This window comes from Onychomys torridus, chromosome X (genome assembly GCF_903995425.1).
Source record: "Onychomys torridus chromosome X, mOncTor1.1, whole genome shotgun sequence".
NCBI lineage: Eukaryota > Metazoa > Chordata > Mammalia > Rodentia > Cricetidae > Onychomys > Onychomys torridus.
In genome coordinates, this window is record NC_050466.1 from 65,511,029 (window position 1) to 65,532,324 (window position 21,296).

Sequence of the window (21,296 nt, forward strand, 5' to 3'; positions counted from 1 at the left end):
TTCCTTGTTATTGGATAAATAAGTTCGTTATTTGCTTTCAAAGGACTCCTGATGTCTGAGCCTTTGAGGCTGTGCCTTCTCACCTCCTCCACCGAGGGAGCCATTAGAATCCAAGCAATTGACCATGCTTCTTTTGAGATAAGACAAGTTTCTCAAAATCAACGATTCTGTGTCCTATTCTAAATTTTCCTTAAGTTCATTTTTCTTCCTTTTTCCTTCCTCTCTTCCTTCCTCTATTCTTCCCTTCCTTCCTTTCTTACAAGGTTCTTACAAGGTTACCAATAACAACTACTCCTTAAATGAACCATCTTTAATTGAAGCAGAAATTATTTTTTCTTTTCCTCCTTTTGAGATTTGGAATTGTCATGAGAAATGGTGAAATCTACACACACACCATTTCCTAAAAGGACATGACTCAATTTTGAATTAACAAAGGCTGCACCTTAAACAATTTACCATTTTTAGCTCATTGCACTAGGAGGTCAGGATTAAAGTGCATTATTCACAATTTGAAGTTGTGAATATAAAATGTTAACAGGGACTTAAAATTGATTTAATCATTATTGAATGAATCATATTCCACTTAAATGACTTTTAATCTCTGATGCTATAACCATTGGGAACATGTTTCCAGGGTGGCTGATGACAATAAAAAGTAATACATTTTCTTGCATTGTTACATATTTTAGTATATTTCTTTTCTTTCTTGAAACAAAAGTGATTCATTCTAAGTTCCTTAGAAATGTCTAGTTCTGTGAAAATACCTTGAGTTCATTAGCCTGCCATTTGAAGTTGCCCTAAGGGATTGGAAGAAGAATTTCAGAAAGAAAGCTCATAATCTAGCATGAATAAAGCCCTGGTTTCAATTCCCAGCACTAGAAAAAATTAAAAATTAGAAATTATTATGAATATTGAACACCTTTGGCAAAAGAGCATTCAAATCAAATATAAAATTAAAAAGCCAATTTTAATATCATCTATATTAAGAATTTTTACCAGTATTTTCTTGAGCTTTCGTCATGTATTGCTTTTTGTGCATATCAAGTTTTGCTCTTGTTATGTTTATAACATCTGCAGGACAGTTTAAAAAAACTTGCTTGTAGCTTGTGAAGATATCTCTTGGTAAGTTCTTCGTTGCTTTCACTGGTTCATTTATAGCTCTTTTGAATGAAGGCCTCTGTAGAAGGCAGTGGTATTATGTTTATATGTATGCAAATCTTATATCCCTTCGGGCCTTTTCATTAAAATTCACCAATGGAAGAATTTGGGATTTGATTGAAATAAAAACTCATGAAAAGGTTGTTTGTACAGCTGCTTTCAAGCAGGGACCAAAGTCTCATAGGAGAGTGAATGAATACATTGTTGTTGAGCCAAGCTCAGAAGTTTCTTGAGTAGTGTTTTACAAAATATAAAATCATTACATGTGTTGGATCTTTGCCCTTGCCCTCACCTCCCCACTTTCTTTTCTCTTTCTCTTCTTTCATGGTTTCCTTTCTCTAGAAGGGCTGATTGCTTATTTTTTAAATGTTTTATAGAGATAATTCATAAGACTTAAATATAGGTAACTGTAGAGTAATATTTTAAGCCATCATTTTTAGATTCTTAAACCTGAGAAAGCATGATCTACGTATCTTTCCTTTATAAAGTGCTTCTCATGAAAGTAGGCTTTTTAGTAGAAATTTAATGAGAAGAATCATATACTAAACTTCATTAACTGTTCATTTGCCAGCAATAGGAATATCATGTTAAAATATGACTTAGAGTTTGGAACTGGCATGTAAAAGTTAATTCTTAAATTCTTAGCAAGCAATTATAGTTTGTAAAGAAACATGTTAGTTTAATTTCTGGCTGGAGAGGCAATGCTGCCTCTGTAGGAAGGAGTGATCATAGCACAGTATTAGCTAAGGTACTGCCATCCCACCTTTGCTTATTCATATGTATCTTCTTACAGCTGTTTCCTCCTTCCTCTCTTATTATCAGCAATTATTATTCTGACCCACTGGAAAGAATTTGGAGTCTGAAGGGAATGGAGGGAAAGCAGTAATTTCTTTCTTTTCTTTTAAATTGAAAATAGATTCTTCTCTAATAAAATACATCCAGACCACAATTTCCATTCCCTCCACACCTCCCAACCCCCCAGCTCCACTCTCTCCCAGATCCACTCCTCTTCCTCTTCCATTTCCCTTCAGAATGGAGCAGGACCCCAAAAGACAACAGCCGAACATAACAAAACAAGATACAATAAGACTAAGCACAAACCCTCATATCAAGGCTGGACAAGGCAACCCAGTAGGAGGAAAGGGTCTCAAGAGCAGAGAAGAGAGTCAGAGACACCCCCACTTCACTGTTAGGAGTCCCAAAAAGAACACCAAGCTAAACAACCACAGCATGTATGCAGATGACCTAGTGCAGACTTTGGCAGTCCCCATACTTGGTTGCTTCAGTCTCTGTGAGCCCATGTGAGCCTTGCTTAGTTGATTTGTTGGGCCCTGTTCTCTATATTCTCCATCTCCTCTGACACCCAAGTCTCTCTTCCCCCTCTTCCACAATGTTCCCTGAGCTCCAAGAAGAGCAGTAATTTCTAATGACATCTTTCAAATTTGATTTTCCAGTAGACATTGATTATAATAGAATGTTAATGTAATGAAGGAGAATTTTACTGAGCAGAGAGGAATTATAGGAAATAATGAAAGACCTATATTTTGAAGACCTCCCACTATACCATTTATAACTGAAGGTAACAATATTGGGAAGGATGAGACTAATTATTGCTCATTTAGGCTGGTGAATTTCTCCTCAGGCTTTTAATATTTTTTAAATATCTATCCTTAAAATATACAATTAGGGATTTAGTTAAATAAGAATAATAACAATTAATTTGGTGTAGCGTTTTCATCTCCTTAATTTTGTCTAGCTTAAAGCATGAAAATGTGTTTTATTGTAATCTATACATTTATAGTAAAAATTTGGTGATTCTTTTTGTGTTATTCCATATTTATTAATTATGTTTTCATCCCCAATTGAGAATTTTTAGATACTTAGAAACATAAGCCTACTTATGTCCAAGAATTTTATTAATTGTAATTATCACCATTATCCTACTTGATAATGATACAACTTTAAAAATTAAAACAATTCATTTTTTGTGTTGGACAAATGAACTGGTATATTCATTGCTATTTCTGAGTGATAGAAATGTAGAACCCCAGACCACACTCTAGAGAAAATGAATAATAATCTGATTTAGTCAGATCTCTAAATGTTTTATATGCCCATATAATTTGAGAACAATAGAAAGTTAATAGTTTTGAGTAATCAGAATTATTTTAAAGATATTTCACAAACTTTAGGGGAAATTAGGCTTCAAAATATCTTATTTGTGTAATAGAGTAAAATATCTGACAACTAATTAAATTGTATTATCTTACAGATTGATTCTGATACATAAGGTAAACCACTGCTTATATTTTAAACACTCTATCAGAAATTCTTATGGGATTAATGCAAGCCTGATTTTTTAATTATAAATCCTCACATTATAAAAGAATTATTTGTAGCTTCATTTCAGTTTTAATGTTTAGCATAACAAATGATTTTCTAGTGATTAGTAACAAAATATATGTTGACTAAAAATTAAATTGGGCCTTATATTTTAGAACCTGTTGTAGTCATAAAAATTATAAGACAGGGTTCTTTTTATTATTTGCCCCCAAGAGATTATTGAATAGTAATAATGTTGACATTCATTTGTCATAGGAAAATGCTTGTATGACAAGAGAATGTAGCTTCAAACCCTGAATTTGAAATTATGAATAAGATTTGTTTCATGTTAGGGAAGGATCACGAGAGATGTACCGAGCAAGATAAAGTTTAATAGTGGATGAGGCCATTTGTTTCTGCAGTTACTTTAACACCAAGATTTTCTTTTGTTGAAGCTATTTCAGTCAGAAGTAATGAGCCTGAGTTAAAATGATAGTCTGTAACCTAAAGGTAAAATTTACCTCTATATGAACATATTTATAGATGCAGCATTTTAAATGAAATTTGTACCGTTTACCACATTATCTGTTAATTGTGATTTCTAATTGAGGAGAACATGAGTATAATTCTAAATAATATCTTTTATTTATACGCCTTTTCACTCACCTTACCAGGTAGATAGTAAAAAGGATTATTAGGACTGATAATTCAAACATATTAAAGAAAGATAGCTGACCCAGTGATGAGACCAAGCTAGAAGATTAGTTCCTAACAGATTGTTCTTTCTTTAACAAAAGGCAATGTTGGTATAAGTTCTGTTCTATGTATGGAAGCCCAAGAGTGTTTTTCAGAGCATAGGTCTGAACAAAACCTTTAGCCTTTCTTTCATTTTCTCATACTTTCCACTTACTTTGTCTCCCTAGTATTTTGCTGTTTCTATTGTCTAGTGCTCTTTCCTCTCATTGTCTCGTTCACTCCTACTTATCTCCAGATAGCAGTTCCCCCATTCTCCACAGCCTATATCCTTGCTCTTTTTGCTTTGGTCAAATCTGTTATTATAGACTCTCGGAGCAAGGTCCCTTCCTTCCCCTCCATAGCTCTCTCCTCTCCTTCCCTGCTTTCCCCTCAGTGAATTGTCAGGGTCATTAGTATGATTCCATAATTCATGTGCTTCTCTGTTAATAAAATATTAGTTCCAGGAAGGAAGGGACCATGTTTGATTCTGTTTACCTTCTTATCCGTGCTCCCTAGAACAATACCTGGCTCACAAATAGGCATTTAATAATTGCTTGTTGAATGAATAATTAAAAGTTGGTATTAGGACTTGGAAAAGTGTTAATATGATATACGAGAAAGGCAGGAAGAGGTTCCAAAGGGGAATCATATCAAAGTGGATAATGCGGTAAAACTGTAAAATTCAGGCAGTGCTTTAGAAAACTGGTTTAAATCTGAGAACAATGAGAGCATTAGGGAAATGTGGTATTGAAATAAGCTTTCAATGTTTCAAGCCTGTCCTCCTTGGAAAATGTACTCTCCTAGCAACCTGATTCCTGATTAATATTTTGTTGCTAGAGTTTTCCTGCCTGGCCCACAGTCAGGACAAATCTCTCTCACCCGCCAGTCCCACAGTCCCTCAGACCCAACCAAGAAAGCACACAGAAACTTATATTGCTTATAAACTGTATGGCCATGGCAGGCTGCTTGTTATCTACTTCTTCTATCTTAAATTAACCCATTTCTGTTCATCTATATTTTGCCACATGGCATGTGGCTTACCAATGTCTTTACATGTTGCTTCTCATGGCGGCGGCTGGCGGTGTCTCTCCCCAGCCTTCTCCATCCCAGAATTCTCTTTCTTCTCTCTTGTCCCGCCTATACTTCCTTGCCTGGCCACTGGCCAATCAGAACTTTATTTACACAGAGTGATATCCACAGCAATATTTTGTGGTACTTTTTATTTGAAACTCATCTGAATAGCATTTTATATACTTTATAAAGTTTTGAAATATCTTCACACTCAATATTGCTTAGATATTAAATAAAATATTCATTTATAATGAGAAGTATATTAAGCCTTATCAAGATAAGTCAAATTATTTTCTTTAAGCATGAATATGCAGGAGACATCTTATTGACATTTCATATAAATTTTTTTGAAATTTAATACTATTGTCATTTGATGGTCTCTTTGTATTCAGTAAAAAAAAGAAATTTGTGTTTTTAGTGTAGACATTGTATTAGTTTTATCATCGATGTGATCAAATACCTGACCAAAATAACTTAAAGTAAGAAAAATTAATTTTAGCTTATAGTTTAAGGGGTTTCCATCTGGGAATGGAGAGATGGTTCAGTGGTTAAGATAATGTGCTGTTTATGCAGAGGACTCAGGTACTGTTCTCAGCACCCACATGGTGGCCCATGACCATCAGTAACTTTAGTTCCAGGGCGTATGAACTCCTCTGCTGGCCTCTGTGGGCAACAGGCACATGTGTGATATACAAACAAAGTATATATGCACACAAAATTTCAAAAACATAAAACTTTAAAGGGACTTTTTAACTATAGTCCTTCGCTCTGATGATTCTAGGTCATGTTAAGGTAGAACATGATTCCAGCAGGAACTTATGACAGAGACTGCTTCTTTATGATGAAAAGGAGACAGGAAGAAGGACAGAAAAAGGACTGAGACCTCTTTCCTCAAGCTAAGCCCCACCTTTTCAACATTCCGAAGTAGGATTCCAAAGGCTTTCCAAAACAGTGCCACCAGTTGGAGACTGCACTTTCAATACCTCAGTCTTTAGGGAGAAAAGTTCATATCTAAATATATATAAATACAAATATAGCATTAGTAATTAGACATAAAATATTTAACTTAATATGTTATCAACTTGTTACATAGCAGATAAAACACCCCTGTGATGGATTGTTTGCCTCTGAAAATGTTTGTGAGGGATAGTATTAAGTTAGTATATGTGGGAAGACCCATCTTAACTGTGGGCTGGACCATCATTCCCCAAGCAGGGGATCCTGATTGTATAAAATGCAGAGGAGTAAGCTAAGCATTCCATGCATGCACTCAATGGTTGGTCTCTGCTTATTGACTATGGGCACAATATGACCAGCTGTCTCAAGCTCCCTCTTTTGTGGCTTTCCCACAGTGATGGAATATACCCTTGAAATGTGAGCTCAAATAAATCCTTTTCTCACCCCAGGTTGCTTTTGTCAGTGCATTTCATTACAGCAACAGAAAAAGAAACAGCTTACATGGCTTCCCTATAGCTCTAGACCTCTCAAAATGTTTCTTTATGTCTGTTAACAATTAAAAGGAGCAATTTAGGCTTTGTAAAGTTAATGTGTTGCTTAGTTTGTGTTTTCTATTATGACAAAATATAATTTTTTCCATTTTAAAATCTTTGAAAATATGAATATAACATCAAATAAACTTATTTTGCAGTGCTGGGAATCCATGCTAGGCAAGCACTTTACCACTGAGGTATTTCCCCAAGTCCAAATATACTGTCATAATCATTTTAAGTATGCGCTCTCATTTAATACATTCCATTTTTGTGTAAGCATCATCATGATCCATTCTCAAAATTATTTTCATTGCAGAATTGAAATAATTTTGTACCCATTATGTAGTTCCTTATTCTCCTGTCTTCTCAACTCCTGAAAGTCACTACTATACTTTGTTTCTATGAACTTTACTGTTCTAGATACCTCAAATATATCTAAATATTTGTCCATTGTAAATATCTTATTTCACTTAGTATAATGTTCTCAAGGTTTATCCATATTGTACCATGTATAGCCACACCTTTTCTCTTAATGTTTGAAGAGTTTCTGTTAGTATACCATATTTTCTTTACCCATTTAGATACCTGTCTACACTTGGGTTGCTTACTCCTTTTGTCTATTGTAAATAATGCTGTTACAGAACATTGGAGGTACAATTACCTTTTCATATATCTGCTATCAGTGTTTTGAGTATATTGCCAGAAATTGAATTGCTAGATCCATTTGTAATTGTATTTTATTTATAGACCCCCCAAATCATTTTTACAGTGGCTACACCAGTACATGAAGATTTCAATGCTCTACAGAGCAACTTTGTTTTCATTAGCTTCAATAGTGACCAGAGGTGTATATTAATATGCTGTTGTGCTTTAATTTTCATTTCTCTGGTGATTAGTGATATTGCACACTATTTTCATATGTCACTGGCTATCGGTAAATATCCTTTGGAGAAATGTCTGCGTTATTTGTCCATTTTAATCATTTTTTGTCATCAAGTTTAGTATCATTTATGTGTTCTGGAAATTAATAGCTTGTTAGAAGTATGATTTACAAATATTTTCTCCCCTGTGTGGGTTCTCTTTACTTTGAATTAATAGTAACCTTTGCCATGCAAAAGCCTCTAATTTTGATGAAGTAAAAATTATGTATTTTTTCTTTTGTTGCCTGTGGCTTGTATTCCCACTATTTTTAGCTATATTCTTTAATTTTATTATGTATTTTTATGTATGTGTATGTGTACATATTTTTTTTAAATTCTATGATGCAGAGATCCTCGGCCAGGCCCCAGGTGGAGCTCCAGGACTCCAATGGTCGAGAAAGAGGAGGGACTGTAAGAGTGAATTGTTGAGACCAAGATTGGAAGAAGCACAGGGATAAATAGTATTCCCACTATTAAAACCACAAAATTTGTACATTTTCCTTTAGAAATAAGTATGGGAATAAAAGTTTTTATTTGAAATTTTTATTACCTTTAATGAACGTGTAGTATAAATCCAAAACATTTTAGGCACCCATAAATAAACTTTTAGTTTCACAATATGATTCAAGTAAGATTCACCTTTTACTGTCTATCTAATATATGGAATTAGTATGTTCTATTAATATGTTGTTATATGGAATCATATGTTCTTATACACTATAGCATCATTTAAGGAAATAAATTTAAACATACATTTTTCTATGTGACAACCCATTATGACTAGATGTAGAACACAGTATATATATTTTTTACTTTATTCTATATATCTTTTATATCATATATCTTGAACCCATTCATTTTCCTGTCCCTTTTAATCTGCCCTCTTCCTTCACCCCCCAAATAAAACAAATTTTAAGGGGAAAAAAGAGAAAAATTTAAAAATCTCATCATGGAAGCTGCAGTGTGACACAGTGAGTCACGCAGTAAACCCCTTTGTTCATATATCTTTACTTGCAAGTGTTCATTGCAGAGAGTCATTAGTCTACTTCAAGGCCTCTTGTTTCTGCCCTCACTGGAACCCCTCTTGGTTATCCTGTTGTTGCCTTGTTTTTCAGAGGTTCTGCAGCTTTAGGTCTGCAAGTCAGGTCCCTTCCTGTGTTCCAGCAGATCATAGATAGGGTGGATACTGGGTGGGTCAAGTCATAACCCTGGTTCTGGGAATGGGAGCTGTAGGGTTGGTCCACCAGATAATTCTCCTCTGTCCTCACCACCACCAGCATTGCCCCTGCTTGAGCTCTTGCAGTGAGGGGTGGACCAGTTCTCCTGCTTTCATACCTTCAGGGTCAACACTTCCACACATATACCACTAGGGCCAGTTCTGTTGTTGCCCAGGCCAAGCACAGAGGCCACTCTTCCAAGTGGTGCAACTGGTGAAGGTTCTTATCCCAGAGCCAGCTCCTCTACCTGTCTCAGGCGTTTATTGGGGGGGGGGGTGTCATGCTACTCTGCTTATGTCTGATGATTAATGGGGACAGTTCTCCTTTGCTCATAACATCAGGACTGGGTCGCCCTCAGCTCCAACCACAAGGCAGCTTTGCTGTACTGCCTAGGTGAGGGGCAGGGCCTGTTTCCTGAGTGCTGCAGCTAGTAAGGGGGAGGGTCAGCTCTCTCATCTGTTGTAGGCAGTAAGGGGTATGAGGGGGCATCTCTTACCCTCCCACACCACCACATGACAGAGGATTAGTGGGGACAGCTCTCCCACACTTACAACTTCCAGGCTGACTAACCCACCACCTTAGAGTTGGCTCTGTTGTGTTACCCAGGAGAGGTGCAGGGCCTGCTCTCCCAAGTGTTGCAGCTGGTGGGGGGGCCGGGATAGCTCTCCTGCTCTGTGTCCTCAGGACCAGTTCTCATACCTGCCTTAGGCATTAATAGTTGTAGGAGCAGCTTTCTTGCTCACATCTTCAAGGCAGGCTCACCCATACCTGTGCATCAGTGTTGGCTCTATTTTGTGTCTCTGGTGGTGAAGTACAGGGCCTGCTTTCCTGAGTGTGGCAGCTGGTGGGGGTGAGGAAGAGCTCTTCTGTTCTTAGAACCACAAGACCAGCTCTCCCACCTGCCTCAGCATTGATTGAGGGGAGAGCATATCTCTCCAGTCACACTTAACTACTTTGGGTCTGGCTCACTCACACCTCCACCAACAGAGTTGAGTCTATTGTGTTGCCCAGGCTAGGTGCTGGGGGTATATATTTCTTTAGTAAATCTTTATGCTGAGTTAAGGATCAAGAACAGATAGTCTTATATGAGGGATTGACTTGCTTTTACCTATTGAAAGCTTTAAATTATATCTAATCACATTTCCTCCTTCATATTAATGCCTAGACATTTTAGAATCTATGTTATAGTGTTTTGCACACTTAATGAATCTGAATTCTTCATTGGTATGCACTAGTTTATATCATTGTTATTTTAACTCCCATTATATGGGTAACCATATTTTGTTACTTTAAATTTTCATGGTCCTACTGAATTTTGCATATGTAAATGCCACAATTAAATGTATTTTGATAGAAATAATAATTTAAACAGTTTTAACAAGATCTTTAGCTTTATAAATGGAAAATGTTTTTGACTTTAATGACTGGTATGATCAAAATGGTTACTCTGGAGGATTGTAAGCAGTCATTTCCACTTTTCCTCCATTCTCACTTCAGTGGAGTATTTAAAAGCAGGGAAAATGAACTTGCCTTAAAGCCCCAGGGACCTTACCATTTCAAAGGTATAGAATTCCTAGGCATGGCCCCAAATTTTCAGATTTCTTACTACAAAATCAAGATAGTGATATGCAATTAATAAGCTTGTTATAAAAATTAAATATTTGTAAAGTGCTTAGATTAGTGCTTGGTACACAGTAAACACACATACAAATATATAGACAATAGTATTGTTCCTCAGCATTACTATTTCTTCTTTGGAAATAACAAAGCTATTGAAAGCATAGTCTTTTTCTGAAGTAAATTAGGAAAGAGTAATTGAGTACAGGCCTTGAAGAAAGTTGTCCTCTTTTTCTATTTTATTTGGTTGTCTTGAGAATCCATGTGAAAATGAATTGTATGTTACTTGTTAGAGAGCAATGATGTTTATGCAAAAGGATAACTGAACAATTGCATTGACTAACATAGAGAAGAGTTTGCCAAGTCAGCATGGATTATATTGATTTCAGGGTTGTCTAAAGACTAATGACAATGTTTGCTTTTTTATATATTTGAATGCAGTTTTACCATATGTGCCTGTCAGGTACTTTACATTTTTCTCATTTCCTAGACGTATGCCAGCATGGAATTTAGTCTTTAGTAGTTTTAACTAGCATTGTTTTCGCCTTCATGAAAAAAAGAGTATAATTATGTTACCTAATGTTATTTTGTCTCATAAATAACTATAGTTTTCTCTATTCATTATTCTGCCTTTTTTGCAAGAATTCCATCCACTTTATTGTTGGAAATTTTTTTAGACTTTAGGTGGTCTGATATAGTCAGAACAGATCCAATCTTAAATCCTCTAGGACCAGGTTTTAGTCCTGATTTTCTGGTTAGTTACTTACTCTGTATACTTAGGGAGTTACTTAATCTTGCTGTTTTAATTTCTTGTTTTCCCCAAAATAATATTTTTATTAATTATTTAGGAATTTTGTACAGTGTACCCCAATCACAGTAGCTTCCCATTCCTCCTGGGTTCACCCTCCCATCCTAGCACTCCCCTCCCACTCCAAATTTTAAAAACACCAAGTCCAATTTGTGTTGCCCATATACTCATTGGAGCATGGTCAAGGTTTAAAACTGATGTAACAAAAGTCCCTTATTTGGTACCTCCCTATCTTCATCCTCACCAATACTATATATTTCCTAAGGGAATATTCTGTATGCAAGCTCTTTGCCTTTTTGTTGCTAAATTATTCCTCAAACCCCTCACCATCTGGTTTCTGTTTTTATTGTTTTAATACACCTTTGACTAAAATCACTGATGATCTGTTAATTGTCAAATTCAGGATAGTTTCATTCCTTATATGAATGGGATGCTTTATTGGATTTAATTACTTGTTTGTCCTAACTACCTTGTTGTCTGTTCCTCTCTGAACTGTATTTGTTCCCATCCTTAGATGCAGTTTTCTGTAGCCGTCTTTAGGTGTTCTGGCCCATTATATTTTTGACAATATGTACTTTCCCCAGAGCATCCTATCCATTTATATTTTTAGGCCTTCACTACTTTCCTTAATGTATCAAATTGCATACCTATCTCAATCTTGAAAGAAATATATTTCCCCAAATCTATGTCATATTTACTCTTCTATCAACACCATTCATGGCTGTGCATGACACATAGTTTCCTCATCTTCCTCTTGTTGCTGACATGAACATTTTCCTTTTCAAATAAGAATCTCATTTTACTTGTGACACTGTCACATTTTATTTAGTATAGACTCTGCAGGTACTTAGCATACATTTGTAATAATAGTACCAGTTACATGATTGTTTTGCCGTATAAATTTTCAGTGCACCTTCATATGCATTTATACAGTAGTCTTAAAGTTTTTAGGTGGGAATCTCTCCTCTTATAGTCATAGTCTACCTTCATTTGTACTTATCTTTATACTCATAGTCTACCTTCATTTGTACTTATCTTTATAACCATAGTCTACCTTCATTTGTACTTATCTTCTCCTTATTTTTTTCTGTTTCAATAGAAATAAATGGTTCTTTTCTACATATAAATATTTTCAAGTATCTGAAAGCCCAGATTTTCCTGGTATCTTCTTCCTGTTCTCTCCCCTTATGATAGTCTCTATTGACGACTCCTCCACTCATTCAGTGCTATCTTATTTCATCACCATGAAAATAACACTCATGAAGAGAAACCATAAATAACATGATATGTTCCCTTATTGCCAAAGTACAGCTCCGGATTAGGGCAGGGTCTGAAGATGCTGCAAGAGCAGCAATGGAGGAATAAGATACAGGACACTTATTAGTATCATTTTAGGAGAGATGGACAGAGAGAAAGCATATAGGAGTCATCCCCAGTAGGACAGGTCTTAGCAGAAGACTTAAGGAGTCAGAAGGAGAAGGAAGTGAGCCAGGCCATGGTGGTCAGGAGAATCTTGCAACTTAACTGACTAGCAGCCAGAGTTCTTCTTTATTTATATAGAATTTAGTAAGCAGGGATACATTCATGATGTTCCAAAACATAGGTCATATCATTTTTGGTTTTGGAAATGTGTTTCACTTCCTTTTGCTCATCTTTGAGTCATCATTAATAAACTATGACAGAACAGTGTTATCATTTCCAAACATTTTCCCTCAAGTTTTGACATCATTAATAAACAGAGTTATCATTCTTAATCATTAACCTCATAATCCAATTTTTAAGAATCTAGAGGCATACAACAGCTTGTTCTCAGGCTGGTAGCTTTGGTTGCTTCAAGGACACTAGACCAAATCAAAATTTTCAAGCTACCCTGGGCATTTTGCCATGTCCCAACAGTGTATTATTAACTCTTGTGATGAGAGTACCCAAGAAAAATTCTCAGGCCAACACTGCTGCAGTTAGTAATTCTGGCATAATACAATGTTCATATTTTATATCTTTATAGAATTTGTTTATATGTCTAATCCTAGCATTCTGTTGTTCCTTGGTCATATGTTACCACAGTGGCTTTGCATATGCTAACTTTTCTAAGAAAGGGAAGTCCCCAGACATCTCATACTTTTTATCATCTTTCCACTCCATACTTTGCTCATCAAAATGTCTTTGTGTAGGGCAGAGGAATATGCTACATAATTGTCTGAGTGTACAGTACAGTGGAAAGAGGCTTATACTCTGACCTGTGGTCAATTCCTCTAGCTTACCAAATCTTGTTGTTGACCTTTTATTTTTATTTTATTTTATTTTATTTTCAAGACAGGGTTTCTCTGTGTAGTTTTGGTGCCTGTCATGGATCTTGCTCTGTAGACTGGACTGTCCTCAAACTTAAGAGATCTGTCTGGCTTTCCCTCCCAATGCTAAGATTAAAGGTGTTTGCCACTGCCACCCGGCTCTTGTTGACCTTTTTAAGTTTTCTTTGTTTCGAATTATCTTGTTCCTGTGTAAGTACAGGGACAAATGTTTCAAGAATGCCTCATAGCTTCATGAAGAGACATCTGGCTTCTTTGTGTCATAACCTTCAAGGCATAAGGGAGACCTCCTAGTAGATAAAGATATCTCCCTCAAAGTTGGAGGGAATAGTATGCTCAGTATTGTCCTGGGGAAGCTTAGATGCAGCATTCCTGGGAGAAGGCATAAATGATTCATAAGAAATTGTTCATCAATCCAATATCCTCAAATTGTACGAATATTAAAAGTTCCCCAAGTGTGCAGCAGGTGTAGATGAAAAACCAAAGGTGGCATGGCAGCCATCATGTGGCTCAGCTCTGCTGGATCCTTGTCAAGCAGCTGTGCTGGCTTTATGACTTCTGCCATTCCATTCAGATATGACTGTGCCACTTTATTATATTCTCAAACTTTCTTTAAAAAACTTTAGTTTGTGGTCTTCCACAATACTATTTTTTCATTAATTCTCCACTGCTATGTGAGTATTGGTGAGGGCCAAAATTATTTCACTTAATACAGCAACATGAAGACAATTATATGTTGTCAAGCACCAGAACTGTTTTTCTCTCTTGAGGCTATATATCTCTGTTGCAGGTCTTTGTTCATTTGGTATATATGTTTAAACTATATCTTTCCCCCTCCTCTACTTGCTTATGATTTATACTCCCTCATAATTTTTGCCAAGATGTAGTACATTGTGGAATCTTCTCTCCCTTTTTGATATAATCAATGCCACTTAGTTTGCGTTATTTAATTTTCTTGATAATCCTTACCTAAAATTTTAGAGGCCTAGTCATATTTTTTTCAATTTGCCATTTGTGCCAGTCCACTTTTGTAAATGATTGAACATTAACTATAGGGCTGGACAATCACTTATTAATTAACATGAGGAATCTTGAAAGAATTATTTTAAGAGCATAAATTCTAATGTGATTATATACTATGAACTTGAATTAAATCCAAATGATAATGGATTAGGGAATTCATTGCAGCTCTTAAAAAAAAGAAAAGAAAGAGTGCTTAGGTCTATAACAGGTGACAGATAATACAGCATGAAGGAAATCAGGTTTTTTTTTTTAATTTATCTTTAAGATACCAGGATGTTAAATACAAAAGGTGTCAAAGAATAGAAATTTATTGAAACAAAGTATTGAGTTTTAAAATGATTGAAGTAGTGCTATGAAATTATATTGAAGAAAAAGAAGTGGTATGGTACATGTAACTGAAAGTAGGGGAACCTGTTTATATTCATTATTCTGCATATTTGTCTGAAATTAGAACTTAGAAGAGAGGTGAGGTTTTTAGTGATTAACTGGTAAAGTTTGAATAGGAATAGGAATCTAATAGTGAAGAATATAATTTTTTGCTACAGCTCACATATATATTGAGAAGAAGTGGATGATTTGACTAGTCCAGTGTCAAAATGGATTTAAGTTTTGGCATGGTAGGAGTTATTGCTTGCTTCCCATCTGCCCATCAATTTGTTTATTTCAACAATATATTTCTATTTTGTTCTTTTTAATTTTATTTTGTAGGTCTTGATGACTGTTTGCAGCAGTATATTAAGAACTTTGAGAGGGAGAAGATCAGTGGAGATCAGCTGCTACGCATCACACATCAGGAACTAGAAGATCTGGGAGTCAGCCGTATTGGCCATCAGGAGCTGATCTTGGAGGCAGTTGACCTTCTGTGTGCACTGGTAAGAACTGAAACTGGTTGGAAAGAAAACTTGGTGTCTGTCTTCCACTATCCACTTTTTTTACTTTTCCTTTCTCTTTTATTATAACCTAGATACATATATGGGAAAATTCTCATTTTTAAGTGTAGTATTTATATACTTAGATGTAGTATTTGTATACTTTTGTAATTTAATCCATTAGTGCTAAATGACAAAAAAAGCTTAAAACTCAACTAGTAATATTTTATTTTACCATGTGAAAAACAAGTTGGAGCTGAGCTAAGGGGAATTTTAGCAGTGGTGCTTTATATATACAATTATGTATAGTCAGTTGTAAAATCCAGTTCTAAATTCTGAAATATTAAGTTATCTTGTTTTTAAAAAGCTTTAAAAAATTACTTAGATGTTATTTCCACATAGAAGCAGTGAAAATAAAATATCACACGTTATATGATAGCTCTCTTCAGTTAAAGAAAATACATAATAAAGTCAAGAGAAACGAATGTCAAAATAAACTTTTTCTAAGCTTGTGATAATTCATATTCTGATATTAGATATAGTCATAGATTTCCTCCAGATAAAGTCAGGTAAAACTAACCTGAATGGTTTAAATTCTTTCAATTATTTTTAAGACAAGAGAACTACATACATATAGAAAAAAACGATATCTATGTAATGCTGTAACCTGAATTTGAATATTGGCTTAAGCAGGTCCTAAGAACTCATGAGCATATCATTTAACTCATAGCCATAGTTTGTTTAAAGCTGAGATAATCATACCACTTCCTTTTAGTGGTGTGTAAAATAAGGAATTATATTTGTGTAGTGCCTAATTCAGTGTTTAGCACACACTATACAATAACTATTATTGAGATGATGACTAGTAAAATCAAATGGATAAATTAAATACAGTTCAACTGAAGCATCGATTTATATACTTAGTAATGTTTCAACTGTGAATAAGACTTGGCTTTTGTCCCCTTGTAAAACAAATTTGAGGAGAATGGCAAATAAATAATCAATCCTGATACTGTAATGACCAAAATATAGAATATGTGGTAAATATTGTGGGAATACAGAAAAAAAGAAAATAACTGTTTTAATTGATCTACATGGGTGCATATTACATAATCAGCCTAATGGGGGATGAGTATGATTAGTGGGTGGAGGAAGCAAGAGAATGGTATTCCACATAGGTAAAATAATGCATGCATGCACACACACACACACACACACACACACAAAGAGAGAGAGAGAGAGAGAGAGAGAGAGACAGAGACAGAGACAGAGACAGAGACAGAGACAGAGAGAGACAGAGAGAGAATTTGACTGACTGACTGACTGATTGATACCAGAATATGGACTCACAATCTACCTGAATCAGATTGAAGCAGTTATGTCTGAAGCAAAAGACCACACTAATGGTAAGAAAAGGACCTAGTGTTTAAGCACACTAATCTTCAAATTCCTGTCTCACTGGCCCTGAAGTTCCTGTAGAGGTAGAAGTAGGTTGTAGAGGGCTGATAACCTAGCAGTCTCTGTTTGCCACATCTTACCGTGTTTATACTTCAGTGTTTCAGAGTTTGACGTTCAAACATATATATCTGATAACAGTGGCTCCTCTTGTTTGACAGACTCCTGCACTGTCAGTTGGATGAAGGAGAAATGGCATCATGTTTAGTTCATCTGGACATGTAAACTTTTGGAGTTTGGTTCACATATAAAAACAGTATCAGAGGTTATGTCTAGGCCATTTTTAAAATTGAGCCATGGAACTGTGTTGAATTTTTTCATATGCTAAGCTTCATTAGCTCTACAGTTCAAGCTTCAGCATCTTAATGTTGCATAATTTGAATACTTCCTCATGTAGTTACTCTCTTTTGGAAGATGGCACAGAAGAAAGAAGTGCCAAAACATTAAATTCCTTTGTTTTCCTGTGTTTGCTCAGTAGTCATCTGTAACTCCAGATATTGAATGTCCTTTTCATCCCTTCCAAATGGCTACATATCAGCTAGTTAGAAGTATAGACATTGTCCAGTGAATCCAACAGATGTTTTCTAGTGATTATAAAGTAAATTTATGAGCAGAAAATTCTATTGTACTTGCACTGTCATTTAAATTTGGGAAGTAAGCTACCTTATCAACAAATTGAGCTGACTAGACCAGGAATTCACTGTTAGAAATAGAAATCTGTCTTATCTTTCTGGCTTATGCTGGCTGGCCTTACTACTTTTCCTTTACTTCTATTTATATTTTTCTTTCAACAAGTATATATTCATGTCCAAACATGCTGGGAATGCAAAAATGAAAAGTGCATGGTCTATACCCTCATCCCATTAAGGAAGATAAAAGTTGATAAAGACAATACAGATATAAAAACAACACCAAGAAACATTGCTGAGCAATGTAAAAATTGTAGGTAACATTTGCATTGGCCTTGCAGGTTGGAGAGAGATTTTATGAGTAAAAAGGAAATTAGTTGGGGGCTGGAGAGATGCCATAAGTGTTAACAACACTGGCTTCTCTTCCACAGTAAGATTCTAGCACCATAGAAGGTTTACAATCTCCAATTCCAGAGGATCTGACACCTGCATCTAACCTCTACAGGCATTGATCACACGTGGTACACAGAAATACATGCAGGCAAAATACCCATATACGTTGCATAAAATAAAAACAAAATTTTAACATTAAAAATTAACTATAGTACATCAATTTTTAAGAGAAGTTACCTGTGAATAAGGAATTTTATGTTTAAAGACAAGTATGAAAGAACATGGAATGATTAGGAGAAAATGAAAATATTGGTTTGTTTGGTATTATATGATGATATATGACAAAAAGAAAGATCACATACATATTCTGTCGACTCTTTCAAGATAGTCTTGCCTAATTAGTATCATTTTTCTTTAATTTTTCTGTGCAATAGTTAGCCTGAACAGGGCATTCAATTAATATCTTACTGAATGAAACTTTGAGAGAACTATGATCTCTTCTCCTTCTTACATATTTTTTTTTGTAATTTCTGTTCCTAGTGTAAAAACACAGAAAAATTACCAAATTTCTGTTTCTTTTAAGCTATGCTATTTCTGTCTCTCTTGTTTTGAAGCTAGTCCTTATAGGGAACAATTATTGTAGTTGCTAACAAAAATCCAGGGTTTATTTAGTAATTTCCATTCTTGTACCATTGAGCATCATATATAGTAATTAAATGTGCAATATTATTCTGAAAAGAAGTAATATAATTATGATTTAGAGGCTCATTAACTCTTTCAAGGTATGATGCTATATCATTCTTAAATGAAAGTACAAGTATTATCTATAACAGTAAAAGCATAAAGTATGAACAGTTTATTGTATAGCCCTTAGTTTGTGTGCTGATAATGTATTTTAATTGGGCATTAGGTGAACTGATTAAAATTTATAATCATAATTAGCATGATAATGATTTTCATTTCATTTTATACACTTTTAATATAATAGTTTTGAAAATAGTTATGAAAAAATGATACCTGGAGTTGCTAAGATTTTGTTTCTTTGAACCAAAGTTGCTTAACTTATTCAAAATGATCTGCTTTCTAAAAACTTTCATTAAAGCAAGCCTTTTAGAATTCACCAATATTTACAAAGAAAAGAATTATAAATCTAAATATCTGCTGCATAGTGCATTCAAATTAAGGATTCATTAAAATGAAATAGACATTATAAAATTTTTGGTGTTAATATTTTTAGTTAGGTGTTTGATGAGAATTTGCAACTAATGAGGATTTAGCCAACTTTATTTTCTAAAATGTTGAATGTGTTCCTTCATTTCTCCTCTCACACATAATATTTTACATGTACATAATTAAAAGAGAAGATGTGTGAATTTAATGCTAATTTATTAAGACTAGACTGTTTATGTTGAGTTAGTTCTAAATCATGACTGGTTACCTGTCCACATGCTAGTGTCCAAGTGTATGAACATGTAGGAAATAAATAGGACGAAGAAAGCATTTTTTTTCTTGAAGAAATCCTTTCAAAAATATCTGTCTAGGTTAGGATTTGTATTGCTGTGATGAAACACTATGACCCAAAGTGACTTGGGGAGGAAAGGGTTGTTGTTTGTTTGTGCTATACTTTTACATCACAGTTCATCACTGAGGCAGTCAGGGCAGAAACCTATGAACAGGAGCAGATGCAGAGGCCATTAAGGAGTCCTGTTTAGGGGCTTGTTCTTCATGGCTGCCTACTCAGCCTATTTTCGTCTGTCTGTCTGTCTTTTTTTTTTTTTTTGCTATTTCAAGACAGGATTTTTCTGTGTAGCTCTAGGTGTCCTGGAATTCGCTCTGTAGACCAGGTTGTCCTTGAACCCAAAGAGATATGCCTGTCTCAGCCTCTCAAGTGCTAGGATTAAAGGTGTATACCACCACTGCTTGGTCTCAGCCTACTTTCTTATTGGCACCCAGGACCACTGGTTCAGGGGTGGTACTACTCACAATGGACTGAGCCCTCCCACAACAATCACTAATCAATAATATGTCCTACAGGCTTTCCTGTGGACATCCAGATCTTATGGAAGCATTTTCTCAATTGAAGTTCCCTGCTCTCAGATGACTAGCTTGTTTCAATTTGAGATAAAAACTAGCTAGCACATCTTTATTATAATTGTTTTCTTTGATATCCCCAAACATGCATTTGACTATGGGTTCCACTAAGCCAGGAATCTGTCTTACTCATGTGTAATTCTAACATTGTCCCACTGCTATTACATAGTAAAATACACAGTAAATTCTTTATTTATATCAGTAAGTTTTTTAATACATAAAGGAAATATTTGCATTAAAGGTATTTTTCTCTGTTTTATTATTCAGAATTATGGCTTAGAAACAGAAAATCTAAAAACCCTTTCCCACAAGTTGAACGCATCTGCCAAAAATCTACAGAACTTCATAACAGGAAGGAGAAGGAGTGGCCATTATGATGGGAGGACCAGCAGAAAATTGCCGAACGACTTTCTGACCTCAGTTGTGGATCTGATTGGAGCAGCCAAGAGTCTCCTTGCTTGGTTGGACAGGTACACTCTTCCTCATGTTTCATAAGTAACTCCTCTTTATACACCAGTTTGTACCATAGCATTGTTTCATATTTCCTATGAAAATATTAGACAGAGAAGTAAAAATAATAAATATCTGGTTATGATTGATAAGAATTTTGTATTATTAGCATGTAGATATGAATCTTTTGTAAAATTTTATATCAAGATAAATAGATAATCACTAGTTTATCTCTGTCAAGCACAAAATCCCTTTGCTGTTTTCTAAGCAGAACTGTTTGCCTATCATAACAACATGTACAGTGTCTCCTGGGTTTCTTCATTCCTTTTGCTAATGATCATATGGAGAGAGCAATGAGTAAGTACATACTGTGACTTTGTTAGCATGCACTGGTTTGTACACTTCTCTTGGAATAGATATCAGAGCATAAAATTTATAATACGAAATGGGAAAGATTAAACTTTTATATTAGATTGGATATTGACATGAACTTGGATTATAATTAAAAATAGACTAAATGAGCTTTCTGTTTTCATAGATCATGGTATTACCCTGTGTTATAATCTCTTAAGAAAATTCTGATAATTTACAGTCTTGCCAGAGTTCCTCCTTCAAAGCAAATCAATAAGATACAAATTGGCTTGCTAAAAAATGAGACCTTATATCTAAAATAAAGGCTTTATACTTTTATTTATTTTTTGTTTTTGTTTTTTGAGATAAGGCCTTACTATATAGTCTTGGT

At 35.0% G+C, this 21,296-nt stretch overlaps 1 protein-coding gene across 5 annotated transcripts in view; it reads left to right on the forward strand.

The window, feature by feature from the left end:
* Cnksr2 (connector enhancer of kinase suppressor of Ras 2) overlaps positions 1-21,296 on the forward strand; it is a 234,530-nt gene that overhangs the window by 33,817 nt on the left and 179,417 nt on the right. For all 5 annotated transcript variants that reach the window (XM_036175532.1, XM_036175527.1, XM_036175528.1 and 2 more), the window contains exons 2-3: positions 15,376-15,539; positions 20,372-20,574. In XM_036175532.1, the coding sequence (XP_036031425.1) occupies positions 15,376-15,539; positions 20,372-20,574 (367 nt within the window). The remainder of the gene's footprint in view (positions 1-15,375; positions 15,540-20,371; positions 20,575-21,296) is intronic.